This window comes from Terrapene carolina, unplaced genomic scaffold (assembly GCF_002925995.2).
Source record: "Terrapene carolina triunguis isolate 2854851 unplaced genomic scaffold, T_m_triunguis-2.0 Scaffold30, whole genome shotgun sequence".
NCBI classification, from domain to species: Eukaryota; Metazoa; Chordata; order Testudines; family Emydidae; genus Terrapene; species Terrapene triunguis.
In genome coordinates this window covers 7730553-7747857 of record NW_020664381.1, presented here as the reverse complement: position 1 = coordinate 7747857, position 17305 = coordinate 7730553, and the positions used below count along the sequence as shown (strand labels likewise).

General features: G+C 42.2%; 1 protein-coding gene across 1 annotated transcript in view; it reads right to left on the bottom strand.

Annotated features, from left to right (window-relative positions):
• The window catches only part of LOC113406440 (trifunctional purine biosynthetic protein adenosine-3-like), a 53278-nt gene that overhangs the window by 26218 nt on the left and 9755 nt on the right, over positions 1-17305 (bottom strand). Inside the window, exons 5-13 of the mRNA XM_026651388.1 lie at positions 16885-16996; positions 13133-13201; positions 11530-11655; positions 10501-10588; positions 9784-9869; positions 7050-7218; positions 5288-5519; positions 2271-2365; positions 216-325 (exon numbers count right to left, since the gene is read on the bottom strand). Coding sequence (XP_026507173.1) covers positions 216-325; positions 2271-2365; positions 5288-5519; positions 7050-7218; positions 9784-9869; positions 10501-10588; positions 11530-11655; positions 13133-13201; positions 16885-16996 — 1087 coding nt within the window. The remainder of the gene's footprint in view (positions 1-215; positions 326-2270; positions 2366-5287; positions 5520-7049; positions 7219-9783; positions 9870-10500; positions 10589-11529; positions 11656-13132; positions 13202-16884; positions 16997-17305) is intronic.

The following is a 17305-nucleotide window of genomic DNA, read 5'->3' as shown; positions in this document are numbered from 1 at the left end:
ATGAGCAGTCCCTGACTTTAATGGGGCTTCTCACCTGCTTAAAATCAGGCATGTACTTAGCTGAACTGGGATCAGAAAGAAGATGCTTTTTAAAGTATGAATGTGTATTATTCTGAACACAATAAGCATCCCCGATTAATAATCTCGGCATTGATGTGGACAGGTGTTTTGCTTTTAATCAGGACAATCCTTCCTGCACAGGTGTTTTCAGTTACCTTGAGTTTTGTTCCAACACCATCAGTTCCAGACACCAAGATAGGATCTTTGTAACCAGCTGCTTTCAAGTCAAAGAGACCAGCAAATCCTCCGAGCTCTGCATTGCAGCCTGCCAACCAGAAAAAAAAGACAAAGGAATTAAACTTTTACTCCAATGGGATCCTGCCGGATCCTCCACCACTGAAGAGATTCCTTCTGAAGCCACTCAACATGACTTTAGTCAACAGAAGGGATCACAAGACTCTCTCTTCCCTTCCCTCTCCCGGCTCCCCAAAGACCAAGTGCCCCTCCACAGTAGTCTCAGCCTCTATTAAACTAGGTCCTGATCTAACCCCTATCATTGATTTCAGTTGTAAATTGGGCCCTTGGGGAACAAGAGCTGAGCTCTGGGCATAAGTTTTGATCCCACGTGTTTATGCTGTTGATAAAAACAACACAGCAGTGTGGGATTTTTGGGGAAGGAACGTACCAACTAATATACTATCCAATTTCCAAAGCAATATCTGAGTCTAAATAAAAGCACTGAGAGTATTAAAATGCTGCAAAACATACATCTCTAAACTGTATTTAGGTCGTCTGGGCTTGACTGTTCACTGCCCTACACCCTGTTTGTAAACTGCTTACACCTGCGCAAAATATGTGCAAAGTGACTGAAAACCATTACTATTCTGACTGGTCACATTTTACATCCCCTTTGCACAGAAAGTCAATGGGACTTAAGCTCTTGAGTCATCTACGCACTTTTGCAAATGTTACCTCTGGTGCCAGTGAAAGGTGCGGATTAACAGCCTAGTATACTGAAGACTTCTAACCACTTATGACCCATTCCTACAAATCATCCAAATGTAGAAAACCCATTGGAACTGAGCCAAGAACAATGGGCCCTGATCCAGCAAACCATTGATTAAAGCACATGCTTAACTTTAAATACTGGAGTAGTTCCACAATAGGCCAGTTAAGCATGTGCTTTAATTGCTTCACTGGACTTAAGCCTTGAAACATAGGGAGTTCCTTATCCTTTTAGGATATATTTTTATAATTACATAAGCCTTGTGATTGCACATTCAATAGTTAATGTAGATTATTTGTCCCTTTTTGTACTTAAAAAAGCTTTCTGTAAAAGTAGATAAGAAATGGCTGTAATAGGCTGAAGCCCAGTCCTCCCTGAAGAAAGTTGCCAATGGGACATTTTTCCCCCACTGAGATGCAACACCCATTTTATGTCTCTACTTACAGTGCATTATTACTGTCAAATACATGTATGTTTGGCTTCCAGTTGTTAAGATTAGCATACATTAAAAAAAACTAACAATGAAAGGGGCAAAGCTGGAAAAAACAGAATTAATAATGAAAATTATTCACAGGTTTGGTAAACGTGAAAGAGATATAAAGCTATTTGAAAGTCTTTAATTAATTTGAAAATTGAAATAAACTCTATTAACAAAATGTCTGTATTCATTGCAGACCCACACTTTGTTATACCACCATTAGTGACTTGTTATGGCAAGGCAAGTTTCTGAAACCAGCATGAGGAGGGTCTGACCTGATCAGAGTTATCTGAGGAGCACATGGGTGTCTTGTATGCAAAACTGAGGTATTTCCATGTATGATGTATGGGGAGTTTTACACTTTCAGTGAAAAGTCACAGGCTTTCAAAACATGTATTGAAGAAAAATGAATATCTGATACTGTACTCAAACTGATAATATATTTACTTAAAAATATGAGCAGGTGGTGAGACTTTTGCTCATGTATCTTAAATTTAGGGAATAAACCTCTGTGTTGCATGATCACCCTCAATTCTGTCGAACTCAAGGGGAGTTGAGAATGTGCTACATCTCTCAGGTAATACGTTTTACAGGGTCATTTTGACAAGTGATTCTGTATCTTTAGGGATTTCTGCATTTTGAATATCTCTTGGGTGTTTGCTCAACCTTGAATTTTCAAGGCAGGACACACAAACATGAGCATTTGCGTCACTCTAAAGATCTAATGACATGTATGGTTGTCAAGAACTGAGTGAACCAGGGATAATGGTACAAATCTTAGCTTACCTGGCCTTGAGGTGGCTGCTGCTAAGGGTTTAATTTTCTGAACCAAGGTATTGCCAGCTGCGATGTCTACCCCACTGTTTTTGTAAGTCAGGCCTCTAAAAGATTGTTAAAAAAAAAGTTTAAAGTAACCAATTACTAATGGCATAAATATGTTTGCCTTTTATAGTATTTACTTTCCTACATTACTGTGATAATTAACTATATAGAACTCGATCCTGGCCCTAGTGAACTCAATGGGAGTTTTCCTAGTAGCATCATCCCTTTCATGTTTGCACAGTACTTTGCTAACGTAGCGTACGCTGAAAGCATTATTAGAATAGCATGAAAGAATTCAGCAGCAGTAACACAACACCTACTATACCACGTATTTCAGACCAGCTCAGTAACTCAAAGATTGAGGCACTGCACTGCTGTTTTGAGGCTAAGCTCATGCACATGGCTGAAGATAGGAAATAAGAGTACTGTGCTGTGTGATATATGAACACTCCTAGCCATCGTAAGGACTGCATCAGAGACCAGAACATAAGCCAACTGGCTACACACCAAGATACAATTTGCACAAAGATGACATTCAAAGGAGGGACAATGGGCTCGGTTCTGCAGACACTGGTCCATTGGCTTCAATTAGATTACTCACATGCTAAAAATTAAGCATCCGCTTAAGTTCTTTGATGGATCAGGCAAGCATTCTCAGTGGCTTGGAGGAAGCTCAAAATAGCATCCCATAATGAAGGTATTACATGCATCAGCACTGCTCTATGAGAACATATCCTTCAATTTAAGGTTAGTCCTTCCTTAATGACTCAGGTGGTAGAGCACAAAACACAGTGCCTTTTTTTTTTTTTTTATATAATTACTTTAATTTAAGCAATCTTGTGCTAGAAATCTTTTTAAAAGAATGCATATTTTTCAGGGCCGTGTGTGTGTGTGTGTGTGTGTGTGCGCGCGCACACACACACACACACTCTCTCTCTCTCTCTCTCTATGTAAAAGGCACCCAATGAATATTTGGTTATAACTTGTACCCCAATTCAGTTAATGAATATATGTATACGAATTGGAATATCTATGTTATTAACTGAGATACAAGTTATTTCCCCCATATTCACAGGAAGGACGTTTTATTTTTGGGATGGTCGTAGTTGCTTTCAATGCTCAGTTGTAGCAAATGTATTTAACTCAGATTGAGCAATTCGAATTCTTACACGGTCATGGGTATGGATGAGATGGCCTAAGATATTTTAGCTCTCTAATTTTTTTGATTCAGTATTAGGTTTATTCTCAAGGCGAAGCCCAATACTGGTTGAGGAACAGAGATCTGTCAGAATGACTGCCCTCTTCCCAATGTGTCTTATTAAGAAAAATTCCCTACAAAAAGTTGCATACACACACATTTCTGTTCAAAACATACAAAAGGAGAAACGTTAAACATTTTCAGCTCCTAAATATATGCTGGGTTTTGTTTTTCTTAAAAAGAGTATTTTATTTTCAGAAAATGCTCTGGTTGCATTATAGCAGTGGTGGGCCGCAGGTTGCCCACCCCTGCATTATAGAGTGAAACATTACTGCCTGAGGATTGACCCTGCCAGGTGCTGTGCGCCTCCCCTGAGCTGCCCCCTCAGGAGCAGAGGCCTCCCAGCACCTTGCAGAAGAAGTTCCTAGAGACTACTGCTGCACTTTATGGGCCCAATCTTTGGTCCTTGTGACCTGTGCTCAACACAGGACCCAAGGTGGGGCAAAGGTTATTTTGCATCACCTATTTGTTCTCCCAGTACTTGGGGCTGTCTGGCATCAGTCTGGCCTCCAATACACATTAGAGCAGTCTCCGGGCCACTCAGACTTACACTAGCTCCCAAAGGGCTGACACAAGCGCAGGAGATCATAAGAGCGTAGAGGAATTCCAGCCAGCCATACTCCCTCTCTCTCCATGCCCCCCAAGTTCAGTGCTTTACAGGGTCAGGCTCCTAGTGTCTGTTCAAGTACACTCTTTTCTCGTGTAATACAAATATTCAATTATAATTTTTACTACAGCATTTACACCAATCATACGCTTTCACATAATTAAACAAATTATCAAATGGTGTACTGTACTCTCAGGAGAAATAAGACTAAATACAAGCACCGTTTCACATTTAGTTTATTTATTGTTTATACATAGATGGCTTTACAATATACTAATCAAACAGTACTCTAGTAGCAAAATAGAGACTCCTACTAACACAGCCTCTTATACTTTGCATAATGGTCTATTACCAAAAGTTATTATGGCTGTTAATGAACTGGGGAAGAGGCAGATTGAGAAAAAATGCTCCATATCTGGTAACATGAGTTAAAAAGTTTGCAAGAGGTTCCTGACTACATCAAAAGGCAGCAGTCAAGAATAGCAAGAGACACTGCTCAAAACAAAAACAAAAAACCCACCTTCCCAGGATTAATAAACCCGTGTCTCACAGAACTATTTCAAAATAAGTGACAAATTATAAGCTGGTTGTCAGTCAAAACCCAATAAAGCAGGAGTTCCAAAGCTTCTTGCTCCTTTTACACACATTTTAATAACACTAAGAATGAATCCAATGAAACAATCCACTAACATTTCTCCCATAAACAGATGAGATGACTCTAATGTTAGACTAATGGGAAATATGAATTTAGTGCAGGAGAAAGTTACTGTTGTAAGAGCCTTGGAAACTGAAGTCCCTCATACACAGAATAGACATAGTACAGGCAGCAGCAGTGCAAGTTACCCTAAACTTGCTTGTCAGTGTTGTTTACCCCAGACCTGGAAGAATCAGCTCTACGTTGAGAGAGTAATTCAGTTTCCAAACCCAGTCAGTTGCTGGCTTCTCTTGCTGAGATTACTACAGAAATGCCAACCATAAATTGCTACCTGCATCTGGGTACATCAGAAGCTAGCTGGAGACACCAAGTTAAGTGATCTCTTGAGTTACCGATCTCTTCTGATCACTTCAGGTAGCACTAATAACAATCAATTTCAGGCAGTGCCTTCAGATATATACCTGGAATTGCTGAGGAAAGCTATAGCCCGATAACCAATGTCCTTTCTGTAAATGGCACCCTTGAAGTGTATGGCTGCTACTCCTTTGTTGGCTTCTTCCAGTGCTGCCATCAGATCCTTCTTGATAGCCGTAACCGTAAGGACTCTTCCACCATTAGTCACTACTTTGCCGTCCTTTACTGCTGTGCCTGCATGGAACACCTCCAGCCCTAGTTCTTTAGCCTTAGAAAATCCTGTAATATTTTACAATATAAATATAATCAGTCATTTAAAATACTTTGATCGATCACCTATTATTAATTATTTGTATTCCAGTAGTCCCTAGGAACCCCAATCAAGAATCAAGATTGATTGTGCAGGCCCACATAACCACTCTGGTAACTAAATACATACAAAGAAGCTAAATTCTGTGGACAGACAAATGTGTTCGCTAAATGCCTTGGGACGTGGAAGGAGGCATTTAGCTGAGACATCTGCTTACAGATTTAATTTTTAGTTGTATTTTGCATTACTCTACTCTTAGTTATGACCTTGAGTGACCAAAATAGATCAGCATGTCACTGGGTAGGTACACCCTGCCACGGGGTGTCAGGTCCCGTGTGGTCCAAAAGAACAGAAAAGGCTGTACCGCAGCCAGTTAGTTCTTATACTAATGACCTTTACTATGGACATGATAGTTTGGTGTCTAGTGGCTGGCGTCAATAGGGTGGCCCTTCTCGTCAGGGCAGCATGGTCTAATGGCCAGAGTCAGTAGAGGGCCCTTCCACTCGGGGCAATGTGGTCCAATGGCCAGAAGCAGCAAATGGCCCTTCTACAAGGAGCTGTGTGGCATAATGGCCAGAGTCAGCATAGTAGCCCACCTCATTGAGATTGCATTGCCTGTTGGCCCGTTGGGGCAGTGGGGTGCCACTCAGGGGTGTGTGGCACTTTGGGTAATGGGACTCGGGCCCTCCCTGATCCTCTGAGTGCCAGCCCCGGGCTGTGTCGGTGGTGGGAGTGCTCACCACTGAGTCAGCAGGGATCCTCCCGAAACACTGACTGGTTCCCCAGTTCGCTCAGCATCAAAAAGTTTATGTTCCCTGGGCTGCTTCTTACCCTTTCCCCCTCGTTGAAGCTCCCCAGGTCCTCTGGGGTCCTCAAATGGCCAGGCTCCCACCAGTGCGGCCCCTTTTCGAGGCTTGTTGGGCAGCCTGGAGTCTGTCTGGCACTCTGCGAGCCCCGGCCCCACAGTCAGGGCCTGTAGTAACTCCCTGGAAAGAGCTCACAGCCTGAGTCCTTCCCCTCCAGCAGCCTGCTTAGACTGAGCTGGGCTGCTACCTTTTATATGCTGGGGCTGGTGCAGGGTAGGTACGCCCTGTCACACAGCACCAAAACAACAACGGGCAGTGATGAATTTAATACTATCCTCAGGTTTCACAGCACCTCAACAACATTCCATATTTAAAAAACATAGGAGGACCAGAAAAAGAGGATGTAATGAGTGGGAAATGCTGCGATTGTCACCACAATGCTTATAGTATGAGAGAAAAGTAACAGTTTTCCTTCCCAGTCTGAACTTTATATGAAAGGAAAGACATTCTATTTGACTAATGAAAGCTAAAAATCTGTGTGTGTGTGTGTGTGTGTGTGTGTTAAAATTCAGTTGTCTCTTGCTGACGCAGAGTCATAAATTGTGTCGTTTCCAAACCCCGATATTACATAGATTAATTTGTGCAAGGCATACGGGGGAAAACTTCTTGCATAGTTACTCCTGATGTCTTTACCTGTTATTTCCAAACCCTTGGCATAGTTTCCTGGATAACCTTCACTAGCCATGACCACAGTCATGGCTGCACTGTCTTCAGACCAAACAGGCATGGAGCTAGACAGCTTTCTATTGATCGTCGCTTGTATAACTTCATACAAATCACTCTTCAATAATGGAAGGATTACCTACAAAAATGTAGACAAGTTAAAAAGACACTAAGGTTGAAGTAAGTCCCAAATTTAGACTTTTTAAGAACACAGATTTAATAAAAAAAAGATAGTTACCTTTTCTGTAACTGGTGTTCTTTGAGATATGTTGCTCATGTCCATTCAACTTAGATGTGCGTGCCTGCCACGTGCATCAGTGCCGAAAGTTTTCCTCTCAGCAGTATTAGTAGGGGACCGGATCCGGCACCCCCTGGAGTGGCGCCCGTATGCCGCAGTATATAGGGAGTTGACGGTTCCCCCCCCACCCTCAGTTGGGTGCCGGTCACTTCGCCTGGAGACCGGTGCCAGTCACTCTGCCTGGAGTCCGATCTGGAGCGGGATCTCAGGGACCGGTGGCGCTTGACGGATTCGCGACGGCTTGAAGCCAGCGATCTAGGTCTCGCACTTGACGAGCGGTAATGGGATGAGGAGCGGGACCGGAAGTCGGAATGGGCCTGGTGTTGGGAAGCGCCCACACATGGTGATTCCCTCCTAGGGATCGGCGACGCTTCGAGGAATGGTGACATTGATCCCTCGATGGGTCCCTGGAGCGGTACCACGGTCTCGGAGATACTGCGTGCTGGGACCGATACTCCTGCCGGGGGGTGCATGCCTCCAAAGGTCTGCACCCAGTGGCCGACGAGCTGTGCCTTGATCCACTCTGCCTGTGCCCTAGGTCTGGGGACTGAATGGGGCTGCGCTGCATCTGCCTTTCACGGTCAGATGCGAGGCGGCTACGGGAGGGCGAGCACTGGTGGGCCATTCCCCGCGAAGGGGAATGGTACCGCTGAGGTGGGGACGGAAGCTGTCCGAACGCGAGTTTACCCCATGACCGGGGAACTGCAGGAGCTGGTGTGGGCGGCACCAGGAGGGACATGATCTCCTGCGCCGCCTGCAGGGCCTCTGGCGTAGACGGCACCTGGAGCTGATGGAGGCCTCTGTCACTATCTGGGGTAGCTGGCGGGGAGCGGGTTGGGCTACATCGCTCCACTGGAGCTTGGGCCTGAGATCCCGACGTGGGTGAAGAGTTGCCCGGCATGGGACCCTGCTCACACCCAGTCTTATCCTTTCCCTTGCGGGAGGTTGGAGACCGGCCTCGCACTGACTTCTTGGTTGGAGCCACGGATGGGGACCGGTGCTGGCCCGTGGACGGTCCCGGTGGGGCGCTGCGTACCAAGGTCATGGTACTCGGTGCTGAGTCGGAGCTCTGCTCCGGTGCCGGGGTGACGAATATCATGCTCCTTCTTAGTCCGTGGCTTGAAGGACTTGCAAATTTTGCACTTCTCACTAACGTGTCCATCACCCAAGCAACACAGACAACTGCTGTGTGGGCCACTAACGGGCATGGGCCTCTTGCAGTGATCACAGGGCTTAAAGCCTGGGGACTGGGGCAAGCCCCATCCTGAGGCAAAGTTCCATTTGGGACCTATGAAGTGTCTAACTATGGCTAAGGGATTTATTAACACTAACAGAAAACTATGTACACTATAATACAAGAGATAACTAGTTTGTATGAACGAGCAGCAATAGCGCTAGCTGAAGCAGCAACAGTTCCAGCAACGGCACTGGCGGCAAGAAAGAACTGAGGGTGGGGGGAACCGGCGGTGCCCTATATACCGCGGCATGTGTGCGCCACTCCAGGGGGCGCCAGAGCCAGTCCCCTACGGATACTGCTGAGGGAAAAACTTCTGGCACCAGTGCATGTGGCGAGCACACACACCTAAGTTGAATGGACATGAGCAAGCACTCGAAGAAGAACTTAAAGCTGATCAGAGAAATTCCAAATAAGTATTTTTTAACAAAGTAAACACTCCCCTGATGTGTTTGCTACTCAAATCATTGTACATAAGAACCAGAAAATGAGACTAACTAGAGACTGAATATGAACAAGAGTAAAAGTGGCTGGTCTATTTATGTCATCCATATGGAGTGAAATGTAATTGAACAATCTGCATTAATGGTGAACTCTAAATTACTAAAAATAATATTTGCAAATCCTTACATTGGCTTTACTTATATGAGTGTCTGGTCACCAAAAGGGAATACATATGTATCTTCTCACCAATGTGATTAAAGGGTTCACTATCTGGTCCTACATAACATTTAACCGGACAGTCTTTCTTCAAAATTTGAACACTGTAATGTAAATTCAAATCCCTTCTAAAGACTCGAGTCTTATGCAATGAAGATATATGACGCCTAGAACTGAAAATAAAGAAAGCAAGCATTAAGGTATGCCATTCTCTAGATCATAAGCTGCGTAGGTCTGGGACTCAACTTTGTAGTTTGTTCAGCACTGAAAACATTTTTGGCACATAAACACATAGTAATTAATAATGTGGAAAAATACTAATCTATAACTGTTTTGAAGGAAATTGCTATATAAAACTTAAAATCTAAAATTTCTTTTTAAATCTTAAAACAATTAGGTAATTATGCATTAGATCATTGGCTAAGTTTTCCCTATTTATAATCAGTGCAAATAAAGAAGTATGGATAAAAGTGTGATATATTTTCCATACCAAACTATTTTCAGTCACTCACCTGACACTCTGGGTCACCAAACCTGCAGTTAAACTCAAGAACCTTAGGCCCATCACTGGTAAGCATTAATCCAGCATATAGCACACCTAAAATGACAAACCAGATTAAAACTAGTCTAAGTGACTGTACAGGACATTTGTTTTTAAAAAACTGTTTATAATGAATGTTGCATTTGCAATGCTATTATTAGGGGGCTGCCAGACCATGTTCACTCTAAACCTTAAATTTCAAACAAACATTTGGGGCAAAAATTCTCCAAAATATCCAGCAGAATTTTGTCCACAATTATTTGCTTCTGCTGTTCTTTTAGTCCAATAACTTGTGGGTGCAAATAATAGAATGAAGGCATGCAGTTACCTGGTATGTGCAAAGAGACATAAATTCCATTACCTGCACTCATGCGTGATTACCCTGTTAACATTACATGCACAAAAAATTGTGGACACAATTTTGCAGACTACATCTGAAAATGTTGCCCTTACCATTCTTGCTCATTTGGGGGCTGATCCATCGGACTCAACAGAAAGAAGCCACTGACTTCAGTGGGCTTTGGATCAAGCCTTTGGAACCAAATCCAGCTCCCAAAGAAGTCCAAGTATTGCCATTAACTTTAGTGGGAGTTGGACTGGGCCCTTAGCAGGAGATGGGAGGAGGGAGTATGTTACGTTTGGTGTTTGAAGACATAAACATCTAACAAAAACAAAAGCTTCCACCTACCAATGTAAGGGACACCCTCTTCTTTCATTCCATCAACCGTTTTCTGAAGAATAGTATCTCTGATTTTCAGCAGCAAATCTTTGGAAATCTAATAAAATATTATTAGAAATTAATGTATTTTTTCCTAGTGTCATACAAGTGCTTTTTTTTTTTTTTTTTTTTTTTTTTTATTATCCATTCGTTTTTTTTTTTTTTTTTTTTGCATTGCTTTTAAGAGCCATGCAGCAGTATTCCAGGTATCTTTCACACCTGAATTTCAACAGACAAAGCGAATATCTTATTATCTATCTAGAAAGAGCATACAGCAGTACTGACACTATGACTCCGAACCCACAACATTTACACACATGTTTAACTCTACACATGCAAGTAGTCCCATTGACATAATGGAACTCCTCATCCGCATAACGTTAAGTATGTGTGTAAATGTTTGCAGGAAGGGGAGGTCAAGACAAGTTAAGGCTGGAATGCGCACAGGACATTACTGACTGAATCACTGTCAAATAAAATCAACATAGCTATGTTGTGATACAAAGTTTACTTTTACAATGGAAGAAAGTCAGTTGACCAGAATATCAATCAAAAGAAAATAAAGTAAATCCCTTTGCAAATAACAGTTACCCGTCAAACAGAGAGACCAAATCATAAGAGACATATGACAAAGGTCAATCATTCTAACTTAAATAAGAGAAAAATTGATCTTTAACCGTTTGGTACAGGTGACCGGGATTTAGTAACACTAAATACCAGCACAAAATGCAATATGGCAGAAAATGCAGACTTCCACCTTCACCATCAAAACGTAATTCAGTAAGGATGCACCATTCTTTAGTGCAAGACAATCAAGCCTGGTGAAACACAATCCCTTGTGTCAGACTGTCATCTCCCTAGGCTAGAAGCCCTCTCTCTCCAATCCTGTTTCCCAGGATAGAACAAATAACACACACACACACACACACACACACACACACACACACACACTTTTAATATTAAACTCCACCAAAACAGCTTTCCAATATCATATTACACCTGTGGTGCTGGGCAGTAAGCTCCCATCCCTCCAGTGTTTGGGCCCTGGTCTCCATCCATTAACCGTTTGTGATCCTGGGCTGGTGGCATGGGAGCAACAGTGACACCATCAGTGAAGCACAAGCACTGTAAGGAAACATGAATAGTTACATACCCAAATGTATATGACTAAAACTAGCACCACTGGAAATGGTGAATATAAACCCAGTTTTCAGGCTTATAAAACCTTATCGTACAAGCAATTAACTCCACCCCTCTAGTAATATAAAACACACATTAGCATTCTAAGCACTTCTCACCCCCTGTTCCCCAAGAAATATCAACTTGTGCTGTAGAACCCTTATATACAAGTTATTCTGTAGGAACAGCAGAATGACACTGAGGAGGCACACAGATACGAAGAGCAACTGGAATTTCCATTGCAGAGATTACTCCCGAGGAAGGGAAGCATTACCTAATTCTTTTTCCTTCTTCCGTGATCACAAAAAACAAACTGACTTTGAAAATTACATAGCTACCATATGCTTCCATGCTTCCTAGTGTCTTCAAAGAGCTCCCCCTGCCAGTCTCTTTTGGGAATTAAGTGCTGTCAATCACTGTTTGGGCAACTGCAAATATTGCTCGTTCAGGACTGCTTACAAGAACCGTTTATAATTCCATTCAGAGGCAGGCAGGGTACCCTTATAACAATAAGCAAAAAGAGCCAAACAACATACGTATCTCAGACCCTACAAAATTGTACTCACCCATGACGGATTATTTTTGACAACCAAGTAAAATACAATTTTTGCTTTTTCATAGACTCATAGACTCTAAGGTCAGAAGGGACCATCATGATCATCTAGTCTGACCTTCTGCACTTTTTAGGCCACAGAACCTCATCCACCCACTCATGTAATAGACCCCTAACCTCTGGCTGAGTTACTGAAGTCCTCAAAGAACTTTCAAGTAAGTTTTCATGTTCTTGTACTGAAATCCTCTGATGTCCTTTTTTGGCTAATTAAGAGTATCACCTTGTACATACTTAACTTGAGAGAACCACCAGTCTAAGTTCCCCTTAGTTCAAGACCAGGTCACTATACAGAAGACGACCATCTAATATCTGCAGTTCTGTTTTCTTTAGGCAGGGCAGGATACTGATGTGGCCTCCACTATGACTGGTCAATAAAGCAGTGATGGCTATTTTTCATATATATCATATCACCCTCCAAAGCTCAAGTGTGCCTCATCTAATATAAGCCTATTTTAGCCCTGAGTGAGACACCCAAGACCATACTTGGACTTCCTATGTTGCAGCATTAATGCAAAGTTACCATGCCATCTTTTTAGAAACTGGGCCTGAATGTTCATGTATACTACAGCCTGTTTACACCAGTCTGCCAGTGTTAAGGGGCCTTAAAGTGGGTGGAACTGAAATATATGTCCATTTCAAGCTTCTCTAGACTGCCAGGATGGTGTAAAGGGGCCTTAGTATTAACAAAAATTCAGCCCTGATACTGGTTACTTGTACAGTATCTTCTAAGTAACCTGGTATAGTAGGTCCCTAAATGTTCCTTCAGTAAGCTGTAACCCAAACTCTTAAGAGGACGAGAAGCATACTTACAGAAACCTCTTCTCCTACAAGAAGTTCTTCAACAACAACAGTTTCCCCAGCTGCTCCAAAAGTCTTATCCTGCATTAAAAATCATCTTTATTTCTTTTGTCTCCATTTCAGTCATTTCAAACAACATTCAAACCTTTGTAATCCTCCCAAACCAGCAAGGAAAAATACATCTGGAACCCATCTGTTCTGTTTCCATCCTCCATATCAGACATGTTGGCAATGTTGAATGCTTCCCCCCCCCTCACTTTTCATAATACAGACATGCTCTTGAAAGTTTATAAACTCAACATTGATACCACTTGGGTTATTGACTGGCAATTCCTCATACCTTTTTTGTTTTAAATTTTGAACCAATATTATTTCAGACTGGAACAATGATTCTCAGCCTTGAAGAGCAGAAAATCCACTTTGTTCAGAACACTTACAGAGGAATGCGAGAACATCGCTACACGGAAATGTTTGCATGCTGACCACATATTAATGCAGTGCACTGCCAAGGCAACTTTGTGGCTCTCTGAGGCCATATCTACACAATCACTTTTGTCGGTATAACTTATGTTGCTCAGGGGTGTGAAAAAAATTTAGCAATTATCTTCGAAAACTCATGGAAGATGGGAAAAATGCCAGAGGACTGGAAGAGGGGAAATATAGAGCCAATCCGTAAAACGGGGAATAAGGACAACAAAGGGGAATTACAGTCCAGTCAGTTTAACTTCAGTACCCGGAAAGATAACGGAGCAAATAATCAAGAAATCAATTTGCAAACACCTAGAAGATAATAAGGTGATAAGTAACAGCCAACATGGATTTGTCAAGAACAAATCATGTCAAACCAACCTAATAGCTTTCTTTGACAGGGTAACAAGCCTGGATAGGGGGAAGCAGTAGATGTGGTATATCTTGAATTTAGTCAGGCTTTTGATACTGTCTTGCATGACCTTCTCATAAACAAACTAAGGAAATTCACCTTATAATAGCTCCATCTAGGTTATATGTATAATTAGTTGGAAAACCGTCCCCAGAGAATAATTATCAGTTGTTCACAGTCAAGCTGGAAGGGAATATCAAGTGGGGTCCCTCAGGGATCAGTCCTGGGTCCGGTTCTGTACAGTATCTTCATCAATGATTAAGATAGTGGCATAGAGAGAGTACACTTATAAAGTTTGTGGACGATACCAAGCTGGGAGGGTTGCAAATACTTTGGAGAACAGGATTAAAATTCAAAATGATCTGGACAAACTGGAGAAATGGTCTGAAGAAAACAGCATGAAATTCAATAGGACAAATGCAAAGTACTCCACTTAGGAAGGCACAGTCAACTGCACAAATTCAAAATGGGAAATGACCGCCTAGGAAGGAGTACTGCGGAAAGGGATGGGAGGGTTATAGTGGATCACAAGCCAAATGAGTCAACAGTGTAACTCTGTTGCAAAAAAAGTAAACATCATTCTGGGATGCATTAGCAGAAGTGTTGTAAGCAAGACACTAGAAGTAATTCTTCCCCTCTACTCTGTGCTGATTAGGCCTCAGCTGGAATATTGTGTCCAATTCTGGGTGCCACACATCAGGAAAGATGTGGACAAATTAGAGACAGTCCAGAGGAGAGCAACAAAAATGACTAAAGGTCTAGAAAACATGACCTATGAGGAAAAATTGAAAAAAAAAAAAAAGGTGGGGTTTGTTTAGTTGGCAGAAGAGCAGGGGGGGGGGGGGGGAGGGAGGGGAGACGACGATGACGACGGACAAGAGAATAGTTTTCAAGTACATAAAAGGTTGTTGCAAGGAGGAAGGTGAAAAATTGATCTCATTAACCTCTGAGGATAGGATAAGCAGCAATGGGCTTAAATTATAAATAAATAAATGGAGATATCTTATCTCCTAGAACTGGAAGGGACCTTGATAGGTCATTGAGTCCAGCCCCCTGTCTTCACTAGCAGGACCAAGTCCTGATTTTGCCCCAGATCCCTAAGTGGCCCCCTCAAGGACTGAACTCACAAACCTGGGTTTAGCAGGCCAACGCTCAAACCACTGAGCTATCGCCTCCCCCCCCCCCCCCAATTGCAGCAAGGGAGGTTTAAGTTGGACATTAGGAAGAACTTCCTAACTGTCAGATAGTTAAACAGTGGAACAAATTGCCTAGGGAGGTTGTGGAATCTCTGTCATTGGAGGTTTTTTTAAGAACAGGTTAGACAAACGCCTGTCAGGAATGGTTTAAGGACTATTACTAGACTGCCTTGAGTGCACGGGACTGGACTAGATGACCTCTCGAGGTCCCTTCCAGTCCTACACTTCTATGAGTCTATGCGCTTAGCTTTACAGGTATTCCATTGGGATTAAAGCACACATGTACAGCTAAGCATATGCTCAAGGCTCAAACCTATAGCTGAAGCTGCATGTTCAGTTTCAAGGACCTTTTTCTTTAGTTTGCCTTAGCCAGTTTAATCATAGGAGTACTGTTAGAGTCCTGACAGTTCTGTAATAGCAGGGACACAAAAAGGATGGAGAAAAAGCAAATCCAAAAGGAAGCAAGTATGAAAATGGGATCTTATTTATGCCCATAGAGATTGGGCCTGGAAAGAGAATGCTTCCTGAAGGAATAAAATATTGTATTCATTCATACACACCCAAATAGTGTGAGTGCAGCGTGAGAAGGGATAATCTCAGACAACTGGTGGATAAGGTCCTATGGCAAGAAAATCTAGGGGGAAAAGGAGTTCAGGAGAACTGGTAGTTTCTCATGGAGACAACATTAAAGACAACTGCAAACTATCCCGATAGTAAGAGGACAATATGGCTCCATCAGGAGCTCTTTAATGTCCTGAAAAATCAAAAGGACTCCTACAAAAATTAGAAACATGGATGAATTACCAACGAGGAGTAAAAAAGAACAGCACAAGCATGTATGGACAAAATCAGGAAGGGTAAGGCACAAAATAAGTTATCAAAAGTACAGAATGAGGAACTGGCTAGGTGGTAGTACTGCTGAAAAGGATCTGGGGATTATAGTGGATCACACTGAATATGAGTCAACAATGTGATGCAGTAGCAAAAAAGGCAAATATTCTGGGGTGTATTAACAGCAGTGTTGAATTTAAGACACGGGAGGTAATTGTCCCTCACTACGTGGCACTGGTGAGGCCTCAGCTAGAGTACTGTGTCCAGTTCACGATGCCAAACTGTAGGAAAGATGTGGACAAGTTGGAGAGAATCCGAAGAGCAACAAAAATGATAAAAGGTTTAGAAAAGCTGATCTATTCAGAAAGATTAAAAAACTGGGCATGTTTAGTCTTGAGAAAAGAGGACTGAGGAGGGACCTGATAACAGTTTTAAAATTGTTAAGAGCTGTTATGAAGAGGACTGTGATCAACTGTTCTCTACGTCCACTGAAGGTAGAATGAGATTTAGGTTAGATATTAGTAAAATCTTTCTAAGTTTAAGGACAGTTAAGCACTGGAACAGGCTTCCAAGAGAGGTTGTGGAATCCCCATCACTGGAGGCTTCTAAGAACAGGTTGGACAAACACCTATCAGGGATGGTCTAGTTTTACTTGGTCCTGCCTTGGCATAGGGGGCTGGACTTGCCGACTTTTCGAAGTCGTTTCCAGCCCCACATTTCTATGAATCTATAAGTTCTGTTAGGCTAATGTATGTTCCATGTAAATCACACAAAAATGCCTTTGATGTTTTGCTGTCGTTACTAATAAACATAAAATTCTCAGGCAAAATGGGTATTTACAGAACATTGCAACTCACCTGCATGATTTCATGCACAGCTTTGCAGGCTCCCTCTTTGTTAGTAGCCACAATTACTCCTTTGCCAGCAGCCAGACCACTAGCTTTTACAACCAGGGCAGGAAAGTCCACGCTTATTAAAAAAAAAAAAAAAGAATGACTGAGGGATTCCATAATAACCTGTCAGCCTCTGATGCATTTTCAAGTCCAAGCCTCCTACCTTTATGGATTTTGAAGGTTGAAAATAAGAGTTCATAAGTTCACTATATCACAATAGCCATTTAACTATGATTGAAACAAACAAACAAAAACAAAAAAAACCACATAATCAAGTGTCTTCCCCTGTCAACCCACTTCACTACACTATTTCTGGTTGCCATTTCTTTCCACTGTTATCTGACACTACTTTTCTGACAGGGAAAAGAAGCATTTTATTTGTTAG